This window comes from Panulirus ornatus, chromosome 9, assembly GCF_036320965.1.
Source record: "Panulirus ornatus isolate Po-2019 chromosome 9, ASM3632096v1, whole genome shotgun sequence".
In the NCBI taxonomy this organism is placed as follows: Eukaryota; Metazoa; Arthropoda; class Malacostraca; order Decapoda; family Palinuridae; genus Panulirus; species Panulirus ornatus.
The window spans coordinates 30,927,096-30,943,144 of record NC_092232.1 but is presented as its reverse complement, the minus strand read 5'-3'; the positions used below and the strand labels follow the sequence as shown (position 1 = coordinate 30,943,144).

At 42.6% G+C, this 16,049-nt stretch overlaps 1 protein-coding gene across 8 annotated transcripts in view; it reads right to left on the bottom strand.

The window, feature by feature from the left end:
- snama (something that sticks like glue) overlaps positions 1-16,049 on the bottom strand; it is a 301,283-nt gene that overhangs the window by 85,034 nt on the left and 200,200 nt on the right. For all 8 annotated transcript variants that reach the window (XM_071664963.1, XM_071664959.1, XM_071664964.1 and 5 more), the window contains exon 9: positions 2,726-2,865. In XM_071664963.1, the coding sequence (XP_071521064.1) occupies positions 2,726-2,865 (140 nt within the window). The remainder of the gene's footprint in view (positions 1-2,725; positions 2,866-16,049) is intronic.

Here is a 16,049-nt window from a genome sequence, read left to right as displayed (position 1 = left end):
GGAGTGAAAAAGATTTTGTGTGATCGGGGCCTGAACATGCAGGAGGGTGAAAGGAGGGCAAGGAATAGAGTGAATTGGAGCGATGTGGTATACAGGGGTTGACGTGCTGTCAGTGGAGTGAATCAAGGCATGTGAAGCGTCTGGGGTAAACCATGGAAAGCTGTGTAGGTATGTATATTTGCGTGTGTGGACGTGTGTATGTACATGTGTATGGGGGGGGGGGGTTGGGCCATTTCTTTCGTCTGTTTCCTTGCGCTACCTCGCAAACGCGGGAGACAGCGACAAAGTATAAAAAAGAAAAAAAAAAAAAAAAAAAAAAAAAAAACATTCATATCTGCTGCCTTCATCCATTTGCTCCCTTGTCTTACGCACCCTATTTACCTCCTTCCAGAACATCTTTTTATTCTCCCTAAAATTTACTGATAGTCTCTCACCCCAACTCTCATTTGCCCTTTTTTTCACCTCTTGCACCTTTCTCTTGACCTCCTGTCTCTTTCTTTTATACTTCTCCCACTCAATTGCATTTTTTCCCTGCAAAAATCGTCCAAATGCCTCTCTCTTCTCTTTCACTAATACTCTTACTTCTTCAACCCACCACTCACTACCCTTTCTAAACAGCCCACCTCCCACTCTTCTCATGCCACAAGCATCTTTTGCGCAATCCATCACTGATTCCCTAAATACATCATATTCCTCCCCCACTCCCCTTACTTCCATTGTTCTCACCTTTTTCCATTCTGTACACAGTCTCTCCTGGTACTTCCCCACACAGGTCTCCTTCCCAAGCTCACTTACTCTCACCACCTTCTTCACCCCAACATTCACTCCTCTTTTCTGAAAACCCATACTAATCTTCACCTTAGCCTCCACAAGATAATGATCAGACATCCCTCCAGTTGCACCTCTCAGCACATTAACATCCAAAAGTCTCTCTTTCGCACGCCTGTCAATTAACACGTAATCCAATAACGCTCTCTGGCCATCTCTCCTACTTACATAAGTATACTTCTTCATCCCACCACTCACTACCACTCACTAGTCCATATGTGGGTGAGGCAGGAAGAAAAGACAGCTACCTAGGTCAGAGGGGGGCAACTTGACAACCACTGAAGTGCAGGCTCACTATGCAGCCATCACTAACTCTCACAATACCCAGGCTGTTTTGGATCATTACATTTCTCTGGAGGATTATATATCACCAACATTACTATGCACTTCTTTCCTAGTTATCTGAATTATGTATTGTCTGAATGGGCCATCTATTACTCTTTTTTAAAATCTAAGGTTATCTCTTTTTAGAAGAGCCAAACCTCCTCTTCCTTTGTCTTCTCTTTCCCTCTTTATTATCATGTACACCTTTAGACAGAAAAGTGAGATCATATCTCTTTGGTAAGCTTCATTTCCATAACTCTAACAATATCAGGAGCATTTTCCCTTAAAAAATCTTAAATTCCAGCTCTTTATCCTTCATTACTAAGCCATCAGCATCTGTACACAATACTTTCAGCTACCACTACCACTGCCTAATATTCCTGGCCTCTCCACAGCATTTGTGGGTGTGGTCTGTCCTCTTGCCTCATCTGGCTTCTTCCATTTTTTGCCTTCTGACTGTATTCTTTGCTCTCTCTCTCTCTCTCTCTCTCTCTCTCTCTCTCTCTCTCTCTCTCTCTCTCTCTCTCTCTCTCTCTCTCTCTCCCCACTCCACAACAATAAAGTCTATCACACTTGATGAATACACTACTGAATATCACCTCGTGTATGTGTGTGTGTGAGTGTGTGCAAGAAAGTGTGATATAATGCTGGAGGAATAAATAAGACTGACTACAGTATTATAGAGTTAAAGTGAAATGAGCATGTAAAAATAATATATGGAAAATTTCAGAAAAAGTACAACCAGAGAGTAGATAAAAATGAAATAAACAGTGCACACTCAGAAACTTTATACTCTCAGTAAAAGAATGCCTTGAAACAGAATGAAAAGTATGGATGAGTGAGAGATGATGCAGATCAATGAATAAGGTAAGATTCAACAAGTCATGAAAGTATGGGGAAAAATCAAAAAAGAAGACGGTAAGTACTACTAGTAAGTAAGTAGGAAGCTGTCTTTCCTCTCTGCCTCATCCACACATGGGCCACTGACATTCTGTCCACAAACATACAATCTCTCCCTGTTATACATAACACTTGACATCACTTCACTCATGCAGCTCATTCCTCGTAACTCTAGATTTTCCTGCAATGATCACTATGCGCTAGTCCTGCCTTTTGGCAAAATGGTAGGAGCAGTAGAGAGAAGCAGTACACAGAAACATGTAGGCAGGAGCATTAGGTAGAAACATTAAGTAGAAGTAGTAGGTATGAGCATTAGGTAGAAACATTAAGAAGAAGTAGTAGGTAGGGGCCTCTACAAGTAGCCTGTTAAAGATGAGGCAATAAAAGCTAAGAAGCAGCATTGGAGTTGACTAATTATGGAGACTCTAATGCCTGGCCACCCCCTTGAAGGAGTTCCAGTTGGGGCAGGTATCAGAGATATAGAAAGATAAATGGATAAATAGAGGGTAAGTTTCAAAAGATCATGAATGAATGATTACAAAATTGCTGGTTACTGGGATACTGATGACCTAAACCTGAGTCCATGTTTACAAAAAACCACACAGAGTTCTGTAAAAACAATTACATAATCATAAGAAAAAACAAATACATATAAAATTAAAATTGCACTTACAATCATCACAAAAGGCAGCAGCACAGCAAGGAATGAGAACAGCATCTCTTAAGAGCTCCTTGCAAATTGAGCAGACAATATCTTCTGGAGGAGGAGGTCGCCCAGGAGGCGGTGTGGCCCTTTCTATTTCAGGTTTATCCCTGTTGCATGAAGTAAAAGACAAAAAAATAATAATATCCAATGAAGTGCTCTCATGATCTGTACTCATACACTAACAAGTCAGAAAAATCATATGAATGCCCCCATGATGTACATATGAGGTAACAAGCGTCGTTAAATGTAGTAAAACAAAAATGATGAAATAAGGAGCATGCATATGTTTTACTTATCTGTTGAGGTAAAGGCCTAGAAAATGTATCATGCACAACAATGCATCTGTTCAGAGTGTACATTTACGGCCACCAGAATGTTCTATAAATATTTCCAATATTCATGTATTCATTCATTACACCTGAATGCCATTTCCCGTGTTAGCAACACAGCACCAGGAAACAGACAAATAAAGAAAAATCTACTCATATATATACAAATATATACATACACACACATACACATATTTTTATACATACTTTTTTCTCCCATACAAATTTGCCATTTCCCTTGTTAGCAAGGTAGCAACAACAACAGAGGACTGAGCCTTACAAGGAAAATCCTCACTTAGCCTCCTTCTCAGTTCTTTCTTTTGGAAAAGAGAAAAACTGGAGGCCTGGTTTTCTAGCCCCCTGCTCCCATCCCTTTTAGTCACCTTCTATAACATGCAGGGAGTATATGGGAAGTATTCTTTCTCCCCTATCCCCAGGGATAATATGTAATGGAGTGTAAGAAAGTATAATTCTAGATTGATGTTGGTAAAACCAAAAGTGGTTGGAGAGACTTGGGTGATTATTGGAGCTTATGCACTCGGTCATGAGAAAAAAGGTCATGAGAGGCAAGTGTTTTGAGAGCAGCCGAGTGAGTGAGTAAGCAGCTCTGATGCCCGAGACCAGGTTTTAGTGATGGTTGATTTAAATGCGAAGGTGAGTAATGTAGCAGCTGAGGGTGTAATTGGTGTACATGGGGTATTCAGTGTTGTAAAAGGAAATGGTGAAGAGCTTGTGAATTTGTGTATTGAATGAAGACTGGTGACTGAGAATATCTGGTTTAAAAAGAGATATACATAGGTCTACAAGCTCTTCACCATTTCCATTTACAACACTGAACACCCCATGTACACCAATTATTCCCTCAACTGCCACATTACTCACCTTTGCATTCAAATCACCCATCACTATAACCCAGTCTTGTGCATCAAAACTGCTAACACACTCACTTAGCTGCTCCCAAAACACTTGCCTCTCATAATGTTTCTTCTCATGCACAGGTGCATAGGTCTCAATAATCACCCATCTGTCTCCATCCACTTTCAGTTTTACCCATATCAATCTAGAGTTTACTTTCTTACACTCTATCACATACTCCCACCACTCCTGTTTCAGTGGTACTACTCCTTCCTTTGCTCTTGTCCTCTCACCAACCTCTGACTTTACTCCCAAAACATTCTCAAATCACTCTTCCCCTTTACGCTTGAGATTCATTTCACTTAGAGATAAAACATCCAGATTCCTTTACTCAAACATACTACCTATCTCTCCTTTTTTCTCATCTTGGTTACATCCACACACATTTAGACACCCCAATCTGAGCCTTCAAGGAGGATGAGCACTCCCTGCATGATTCCTTCTTCTGGTTCCTATTTTAGAAAGTTAAAATACAAGGAGGGGAGGGTCTCTAGCCCTCCACTCCCGTTCCCTCAAAAAGGACTGGTGATTGGGAATACTTGGTTTAAAAAGAGAGATATACATAAGTATATGTATGCAAGTAACAGAGATGGCCAGAGAGTGTTACAGGATTACATGTCAATTGATAGGCACTTGCAAGAGAGACTTTTGGATGTTAATGTGTTGAAAGGTGCAACTGGAGGGATGTCTGATATTATCTTGTGGAGGCAAAGTTGAAGATTTGTAGAGGTTTTCAGAAAAGAGGAGAGAATGTTGGGGTGAAGAAAGTGGTGAGAGTAAATGAGCTTGGGAAGGAGACTTGTGTGAGGAAGTATCAGGAGAGACTGAGTGCAGAATGGAAAAAGGTGACAGCAAAGGACGTAAGGGGAGTGGGGGAGGAATGGGATGTATTTAGAGAAGCAGTGATGGCTTGTGCAAAAGATGCTTGTGGCATGAGAAGCGAGGGAGGTGGGCAGATTAGAAATGGTAGTGAGTGGTGGGATGGAGAAGTAAGATTATTAGTGAAAGAGAAGAGAGAGGCATTTGGACGATTTTTGCAGGAAAATAGTGCAAGTGATTGGGAAATGTATAAAAGAAAAAGGCAGGAGGTCAAGAGAAAGTTGCAAGGGGTGAAAAAGAGGGCAAATGAGAGTTGGTGTGAGAGAGTATCATTAAATCTTAAGGAGAATAAAAAGATGTTTTGGAAGGAGGTAAATAAAGTGCATAAGACAAGAAAACAAATGGGAACATTGATGAAGGGGCAAATGGGGAGGTAATAACAAGTAGTGGAGATGTGAGAAGGAGATGGAGTGAGTATTTTAAGGATTTGTTGCATGTGTTAGATGATAGAGTGGCAAATATAGGGTGTTTTGGTCGATATGGTGTGCAAAGTGAGAGGGTCAGGGAGAATGATTTAGTAAACAGAGAAGAGGTTGTGAAAGCTTTGCAGAAGATGAAAGCCAGCAAGGCAGCGGGTCTGGATGGTGTTGCAGTGGAATATATCAAAAAAGGGGGTGACTGCATTTGCTGCCTGGTTGGTGAGGATATTCAATGTGTGTATGGCTCATGGTGAAGTGAACAAGGATTGGCAGAATTCATGAATAGTGCCACTGTACAAAGGCAAAGGGTATAAAAGTGAGTGTTCAAATTACAGAGGTAAAAGTTTACTGAGTATTCTTGGGAAATTATATGGAAGGGTATTGATTGTATTGATTGAGAGGGTAAAGGAATGTACACAGCATCAGATTAGGGAAGAGCAGAGTGGTTTCAGAAGTGGTAGAGGATGTGTGGATCAGGTGTTTGCTTTGAAGAATGTATGTGAGAAATACTTAGAAAATGGATTTGTATGTAGCATTTATGGATCTGGAGAAGGCATATGATAGAGTTGATAGAGATGCTCTGTGGAAGGTATAAGAGTATATGGTGTGGGAGGCAAGTTGCTGGAAGCAATGAAAAGTTTTTATCGAGGATGTAAGGCATGTGTACGAGTAGGAAGAGAGGAAAGTGATTGGTTCTCAGTGAATGTCGGTTTGCGGCAGGGGTGTGTGACGTCTCCATGGTTGTTCAATCTGTTTATGGATGGGGTTGTTAGGGAGGTATATGCAAGAGTTTTGGAAAGAGGGGCAAGTATGCAGTCTGTTGTGGATCAGAGGGCTTGGGAAGTGAGTCAATTGTTGTTCGCTGATGATACAGCGCTGGTGGGTGATTCGGGTGAGAAACTGCAGAAGCTGGTGACTGAGTTTGGTAAAATGTGTGAAAAAAGAAAGCTGAGAGTAAATGTGAATAAGAGAAAAGTTATTAGGTACAGTAGGGTTGAGGGTCAAGTCAATTGGGAGGTAAGTTTAAATGGAGAAAAACTGGAGGAAGTGAAGTGTGTTAGATATCAGGGAGTGGACTTGGAAGTGGATAGAACCACAGAAGCGGAAGTGAGTCACTGGGTGGGGGAGGGGGTGAAAGTTCTGGGAGTGTTGAAAAATGTGTGGAAAGCGAAAACATTATCTCAGAAAGCAAAAATGGGTATGTTTGAATGAACAGTGGTTCCAACAATGTTATATGGTTGCAAGTTGTGGGCTATAGATAGGGTTGTGCAGAGGAGGGTGGATGTGTTGGAAATGAGATGTTTGAGGAAAATATGTGGTGTGAGGTGGTTTGATCGAGTAAGTAATGAAAGGGTAAGAGAAATGTGTGGCAATAAAAAGAGTGTGGTTGAGAGAGCAGAAGGGGGTGTTTTGAAATGGTTTAGTCACATGGAGAGAATGAGTGAGGAAAGATTGACAAAGAGGTTATATGTGTCAGAGGTGGAGGGAACGAGAAGTGGGAGACCAAATTGGAGGTGGAAGGATATAGTGAAAAAGATTTTGAGTGATCGGGGCCTGAACATGCAGGAGGGTGAGAGGCGTGCAAGGAATAGAGTGAATTGGAATGATGTGGTATACTGGGGTTGACCTCCTGTCAATGGATTGAACCAGGGCATGTGAAGCATCTGGGGTAAACCATGGAAAGTTTTGTGGGGCCTGGATCTGGAAAGGAAGCTGTGGTTTCTGTGCATTATACATGACAGCTAGAGACTGAGTGTGAACGAATGTAGCCTCTGTTTTTCTTTTCCTAGCGCTACCTCACATGCATGCAGGGTGAAAGGGTTGTCATTTCATGTGTGGCAGGGTGGCAATGGAAATGAATGAAGACAGCAAGTATGAATTATGTACACATGTATATATGTATATGTCTGTGTATGTATATATATGTGTACGTTGAAATGTATAGGCATGTGTGTGTGTGGACGTGTATGTATATACATGTGTCTGTGGATGGGTTCGGCCATTCTCTCGTCTGTTTCCTTGCGCTACCTCGCTAACGCGGGAGACAGTGACAAAGTATAATAAAAAAGATAAAATCAATTAATATATAGGTAAACGTATGTGGGTAGGAGAAATGGTGAAAGGGCATTAGTGGATTACATGTTAATTGACAGGCATATAAAAGGAAGACTTTTGGATGTTAATGTGCTGAGAGATGCAGCTGGAGGCATGTCTCATCACTATCTTGTGAAGGTGAAGGTGAAGATTTGCAGAGGTTTTCAAAAAGAAGAGAGAATGTTGGGGAAATGAGAGTGATGAGAATAAGTGAGCTTGGAAAGGAGACTTGTGTGAAGAAGTACCAGCAGAGATTGAGTGTAGAATAGCAAAAGGTGACAGTAAATGAAGGGATGGGCAATTCATGATCCATACATAAACAGAATATCCTTACCAACCAGTCAACAACACAGTCACCCCCTTTTTTAATAAATTCCACTGCAATAGCATCCAAACCTGCCACTGTCCCAGATTTCAACTTCCAAAAAGCATTCACTACCTTCTCTCTGCTTACCAAACCAGTCTCCCTGATCCTCTCACTTAGCAAACTATCCCAACCAAAACACCCTATATCTGCCACTCTATCATCAAACACATTCAACAAACCTTCAAAATACTCCATCTCCTTCTCACTTCATCACTACCTGTTATTACCTTCCCACGTGCCCCTTTCACCATGTTCCCATTTGTTCTCGTTTTACACGTTATTTACCTCCTTCCAAAACATCTTTTCTTTTTTTTTTTTTCTTTTTTGCTTTGTCGCTGTCTCCCGCATTAGCGAGGTAGCGCAAGGAAACAGATGAAAGAAATGGCCCAACCCACCCCCATACACATGTATATACATACGTCCACACACACAAATATACATACCTACACAGCTTTCCATGGTTTACCCCAGACGCTTCACATGCCCTGATTCAATCCACTGACAGCACGTCAACCTCGGTATACCACATCGATCCAATTCACTCTATTCCTTGCCCTCCTGCATGTTCAGGCCCCAATCACATAAAATCTTTTTCACTCCATCTTTCCACCTCCAATTTGGTCTCCCACTTCTCCTCGTTCCCTCCACCTCCGACACATATATCCTCTTGGTCAATCTTTCCTCACTCATTCTCTCCATGTGCCCAAACCACTTCAAAACACCCTCTTCTGCTCTCTCAACCACGCTCTTTTTATTTCCACACATCTCTCTTACCCTTACGTTACTCACTCGATCAAACCACCTCACACCACACATTGTCCTCAAACATCTCATTTCCAGCACATCCATCCTCCTGCGCACAACTCTATCCATAGCCCACGCCTCGCAACCATACAACATTGTTGGAACCGCTATTCCTTCAAACATACTCATTTTTGCTTTCCGAGATAATGTTCTCGACTTCCACACATTCTTCAAGGCTCCCTGGATTTTCGCCGCCTCCCCCACCCTATGATCCACTTCCGCTTCCATGGTTCCATCCGCTGCCAGATCCACTCCCAGATATCTAAAACACTTTACTTCCTCCAGTTTTTCTCCATTCAAGCTTACCTCCTAATTGACTTGACCCTCAACCCTACTGTACCTAATAACCTTGCTCTTATTCACATTTACTCTTAACTTTCTTCTTTCACACACTTTACCAAACTCATTCACCAGCTTCTGCAGTTTCTCACATGAATCAGCCACCAGCGCTGTATCATCAGCGAACAACAACTGACTAACTTCCCAAGCTCTCTCATCCCCAACAGACTTCATACTTGCCCCTCTCTCCAAAACTCTTGCATTCACCTCCCTAACAACCCCATCCATAAACAAATTAAACAACCATAGAGACATCACACACCCCTGCCGCAAACCTACATTCACTGAGAACCAATCACTTTCCTCTCTTCCTACACGTACACATGCCTTACATCCTCGATAAAAACTTTTCACTGCTTCTAACAACTTGCCTCCCACACCATATATTCTTAATACCTTCCACAGAGCATCTCTATCATATGCCTTCTCCAGATCCATAAATGCTACATACAAATCCATTTGCTTTTCTAAGTATTTCTCACATACATTCTTCAAAGCAAACACCTGATCCACACATCCTCTACCACTTCTGAAACCACACTGCTCTTCCCTAATCTGATGCTCTGTACATGCCTTCACCCTCTCAATCAATACCCTCCCATATAATTTACCAGGAATACTCAACAAACTTATACCTCTGTAATTTGAGCACTCGCTCTTATCTCCTTTGCCTTTGTACAATGGCACTATGCACGCATTCCACCAATCCTCAGGCACCTCACCATGAGTGATACATACATTAAATAACCTTACCAACCAGTCACTAATACAGTCACCCCCTTTTTTAATAAATTCTACTGCAATACCATCCAAACCTGCTGCCTTGCCGGCTTTCATCTTCCGCAAAGCTTTTACTACCTCTTTTCTTTTTATTTCTTTTATATATTTTATTTTATCATACTCTGTCGCTGTCTTCTGCATTAGCGAGTTAGCGCAAGGAAACAGACGAAAGAATGGCCCAACCCACCCACATACACATGCATATACATACATGTCCACGCACGCAAATATACATACCTATACATCTCAACTGATACATATATATATATATACACACACAGACATATACATATGTACATAATTCATACTGTCTGCCTTTATTCATTCCCATCTCCACCTCGCCACACATGAAATAACAGCCCCCTCCCCCCTCATGTGTGCAACGTAGCGCTAGAAAAGACAACAAAATCTCCATTCGTTCACACTCAGTCTCTAGCTGTCATGTAATAATGCAACGAAACCACAGCTCCCTTTCCACATCCAGGCCCCACAAAACTTTCCATGGTTTACCCCAGACGCTTCACATGCCCTGCCCCAATCCACTGACAGCACGTCGACTCTGATATACCACATTGTTCCAATTCACTCTATTCCTTGCCCTCCTTTCACCCTCCTGCATGTTCAGGCCTCGATCACACAAAATCTTTTTCACTCCATCTTTCCACCTCCAATTTGGTCTCCCACTTCTCCTCGTTCCCTCCACCTCTGACGCATATATCCTCTTGGTCAATCTTTCCTCACTCATTCTCTCCATGTGACCAAACCATTTCAAACACCCTCTTCTGCTCTCTCAACCACAGTCTTTTTACTACCACACATCTCTCTTACCCTACTGTTACTTACTTGATCAAACCACCTCACACCGCACATGGTCCTCAAACATCTCATTTCCGGCACATCCACCCTCCTCCACATAATTATATCCATAGCCCACACCTTGCAACCATACAACATTGATGGAACCACTATTCCTTCAAACACCTATTTTTGTTTTCCAAGATAATGTTCTCGACATTCTTCAACGCTCCCAGATTTTTCGATCACTCCCCCACCCTATGATTCACTTCTGCTTCAATGGGTCCATCCGCTGCCAAATCCACTCCCAGATATCTAAAACACTTCACTTCCTCCAGTTTTTCTCCATTCGAACTTACCTTCCAATTGACTTGACCCTCAATCCTACTGTACCTAATAACCTTGCTCTTATCAACATTCACTCTCAACTTTCTTCTTTCACACACTTTACCAAACTCAGTCATCAACTTCTGCAGTTTCTCACACGAATCAGCCACCAGCACTGTATCATCAGCGAACAACAACTGACTCACTTCCCAAGCTCTCTCATCCACAACAGACTGCATACTTGCCCCTCTTTCCAAAGCTCTTGCATTCACCTCCCTAACAACCCCATCCATAAACAAATTAAACAACCATGGAGACATCACACGCCCCTGCTGCAAACCTACATTCACTGAGAACCAATCACTTTCCTCTCTTCCAACACATACACATGCCTTACATCCTCGATAAAAACTTTTCACAGCATCTAACAACTTGCCTCCCACACCATATATTCTTAATATCTTCCACAGAGCATCTCTATCAACTCTATCATACACCTTCTCCAGATCCATAAATGCTACATACAAATCCATTTGCTTTTCTAAGTATTTCTCACATACATTCTTCAAAGCAAACACCTGATCCACACATCCTCTACCACTTCTGAAACCACACTGCTCTTCCCCAATATATATATAAATATATATGGGAGAATGAATACTTCCCACGTACTCCCTGCGTGTCATAGAAGGCGACTAAAAGGCAAGGGAGCGGGGGGCTGGAAATCCTCCCCTCTCTTTTTTTATTATATTTATTATTATACTTTGTCGCTGTCTCCCATGTTTGCGAGGTAGCGCAAGGAAACAGACGAAAGAAATGGCCCAACCCCCCCCATACACATGTATATACATACGTCCACACACGCAAATATACATACCTACACAGCTTTCCATGGTTTACCCCAGACGCTTCACATGCCTTGATTCAATCCACTGACAGCACGTCAACTCCGGTATACCACATCGCTCCAATTCACTCTATTCCTTGCCCTCCTTTCACCCTCCTGCATGTTCAGGCCCCGATCACACAAAATCTTTTTCACTCCATCTTTCCACCTCCAATTTGGTCTCCCTCTTCTCCTCGTTCCCTCCACCTCCGACACATATATCCTCTTGGTCAATCTTTCCTCACTCATTCTCTCCATGTGCCCAAACCACTTCAAAACACCCTCTTCTGCTCTCTCAACCACGCTCTTTTTATTTCCACACATCTCTCTTACCCTTACGGTACTCACTCGATCAAACCACCTCACACCACACATTGTCCTCAAACATCTCATTTCCAGCACATCCATCCTCCTGCGCACAACTCTATCCATAGCCCATGCCTCGCAACCATACAACATTGTTGGAACCACTATTCCTTCAAACATACCCATTTTTGCTTTCCGAGATAATGTTCTCGACTTCCACACATTCTTCAAGGCCCCCAGAATTTTCGCCCCCTCCCCCACCCTATGATCCACTTCTGCTTCCATGGTTCCATCCGCTGCCAGATCCACTCCCAGATATCTAAAACACTTCACTTCCTCCAGTTTTTCTCCATTCAAACTCACCTCCCAATTGACTTGACCCTCAACCCTACTGTACCTAATAACCTTGCTCTTATTCACATTTACTCTTAACTTTCTTCTTCCACACACTTTACCAAACTCAGTCACCAGCTTCTGCAGTTTCTCACATGAATCAGCCACCAGCGCTGTATCATCAGCGAACAACAACTAACTCACTTCCCAAGCTCTCTCATCCCCAACAGACTTCATACTTGCCCCTCTTTCCAAAACTCTTGCATTTACCTCCCTAACAACCCCATCCATAAACAAATTAAACAACCATGGAGACATCACACACCCCTGCCGCAAACCCACATTCATTGAGAACCAATCACTTTCCTCTCTTCCTACACGTACACATGCCTTACATCCTCGATAAAAACTTTTCACTGCTTCTAACAACTTTCCTTCCACACCATATATTCTTAATACCTTCCAAATTTTCCAAAAGAAGGAATAGAGAAGGGGCCCAAGTGAGGATATTCCCTCAGAGGCTTAGTTCTCTCATCTTAACGCTACCTCACTAACGCAGGAAATGGCAAGTAGTATGAACAAAAAAAAACATATAAACATATATATATATATATATTTTTTTTTTTTATACTTTGTCGCTGTCTCCCGCGTTTGCGAGGTAGCGCAAGGAAACAGACGAAAGAAATGGCCCAACCCCCCCCCCATACACATGTATATACATACGTCCACACACGCAAATATACATACCTACACAGCTTTCCATGGTTTACCCCAGACGCTTCACATGCCTTGATTCAATCCACTGACAGCACGTCAACCCCGGTATACCACATCGCTCCAATTCACTCTATTCCTTGCCCTCCTTTCACCCTCCTGCATGTTCAGGCCCCGATCACACAAAATCTTTTTCACTCCATCTTTCCACCTCCAATTTGGTCTCCCTCTTCTCCTCGTTCCCTCCACCTCCGACACATATATCCTCTTGGTCAATCTTTCCTCACTCATTCTCTCCATGTGCCCAAACCACTTCAAAACACCCTCTTCTGCTCTCTCAACCACGCTCTTTTTATTTCCACACATCTCTCTTACCCTTACGTTACTCACTCGATCAAACCACCTCACACCACACATTGTCCTCAAACATCTCATTTCCAGCACATCCATCCTCCTGCGCACAACTCTATCCATAGCCCACGCCTCGCAACCATACAACATTGTTGGAACCACTATTCCTTCAAACATACCCATTTTTGCTTTCCGAGATAATGTTCTCGACTTCCACACATTCTTCAAGGCCCCCAGAATTTTCGCCCCCTCCCCCACCCTATGATCCACTTCCGCTTCCATGGTTCCATCCGCTGCCAGATCCACTCCCAGATATCTAAAACACTTCACTTCCTCCAGTTTTTCTCCATTCAAACTCACCTCCCAATTGACTTGACCCTCAACCCTACTGTACCTAATAACCTTGCTCTTATTCACATTTACTCTTAACTTTCTTCTTCCACACACTTTACCAAACTCAGTCACCAGCTTCTGCAGTTTCTCACATGAATCAGCCACCAGCGCTGTATCATCAGCGAACAACAACTGACTCACTTCCCAAGCTCTCTCATCCCCAACAGACTTCATACTTGCCCCTCTTTCCAAAACTCTTGCATTTACCTCCCTAACAACCCCATCCATAAACAAATTAAACAACCATAGAGACATCACACATCCCTGCCGCAAACCTACATTCACTGAGAACCAATCACTTTCCTCTCTTCCTACACGTACACATGCCTTACATCCTCGATAAAAACTTTTCACTGCTTCTAACAACTTTCCTCCCACACCATATATTCTTAATACCTTCCAAATTTTCCAAAAGAAGGAACAGAGAAGGGGGCCCAAGTGAGGATATTCCCTCAGAGGCTTAGTTCTCTCATCTTAACGCTACCTCACTAACGCAGGAAATGGCAAGTAGTATGAACAAAAAAAAAACATATAAACATATATATATATATATATATTTTTTTTTTTTTATACTTTGTCGCTGTCTCCCGCGTTTGCGAGGTAGCGCAAGGAAACAGACGAAAGAAATGGCCCAACCCCCCCCCCATACACATGTATATACATACGTCCACACACGCAAATATACATACCTACACAGCTTTCCATGGTTTACCCCAGACGCTTCACATGCCTTGATTCAATCCACTGACAGCACGTCAACCCCGGTATACCACATCGCTCCAATTCACTCTATTCCTTGCCCTCCTTTCACCCTCCTGCATGTTCAGGCCCCGATCACACAAAATCTTTTTCACTCCATCTTTCCACCTCCAATTTGGTCTCCCTCTTCTCCTCGTTCCCTCCACCTCCGACACATATATCCTCTTGGTCAATCTTTCCTCACTCATTCTCTCCATGTGCCCAAACCACTTCAAAACACCCTCTTCTGCTCTCTCAACCACGCTCTTTTTATTTCCACACATCTCTCTTACCCTTACGTTACTCACTCGATCAAACCACCTCACACCACACATTGTCCTCAAACATCTCATTTCCAGCACATCCATCCTCCTGCGCACAACTCTATCCATAGCCCACGCCTCGCAACCATACAACATTGTTGGAACCACTATTCCTTCAAACATACCCATTTTTGCTTTCCGAGATAATGTTCTCGACTTCCACACATTCTTCAAGGCCCCCAGAATTTTCGCCCCCTCCCCCACCCTATGATCCACTTCTGCTTCCATGGTTCCATCCGCTGCCAGATCCACTCCCAGATATCTAAAACACTTCACTTCCTCCAGTTTTTCTCCATTCAAACTCACCTCCCAATTGACTTGACCCTCAACCCTACTGTACCTAATAACCTTGCTCTTATTCACATTTACTCTTAACTTTCTTCTTCCACACACTTTACCAAACTCAGTCACCAGCTTCTGCAGTTTCTCACATGAATCAGCCACCAGCGCTGTATCATCAGCGAACAACAACTGACTCACTTCCCAAGCTCTCTCATCCCCAACAGACTTCATACTTGCCCCTCTTTCCAAAACTCTTGCATTTACCTCCCTAACAACCCCATCCATAAACAAATTAAACAACCATAGAGACATCACACATCCCTGCCGCAAACCTACATTCACTGAGAACCAATCACTTTCCTCTCTTCCTACACGTACACATACCTTACATCCTCGATAAAAACTTTTCACTGCTTCTAACAACTTTCCTCCCACACCATATATTCTTAATACCTTCCACAGAGCATCTCTATCAACTCTATCATATGCCTTCTCCAGATCCATAAATGCTACATACAAATCCATTTGCTTTTCTAAGTATTTCTCACATACATTCTTCAAAGCAAACACCTGATCCACACATCCTCTACCACTTCTGAAACCACACTGCTCTTCCCCAATCTGATGCTCTGTACATGCCTTCACCCTCTCAATATATATATATATATATATATATATATATATATATATATATATATTTTTTTTTTTGCTTTGTCGCTGTCTCCCGCGTTTGCGAGGTAGCGCAAGGAAACAGACGAAAGAAATGGCCCAACCCACCCCCATACACATGTATATACATACGTCCACACACGCAAATATACATACCTACACAGCTTTCCATGGTTCACCCCAGACGCTTCACATGCCCTGATTCAATCCACTGACAGCACGTCGGCCCCGGTATACCACATCGTTCC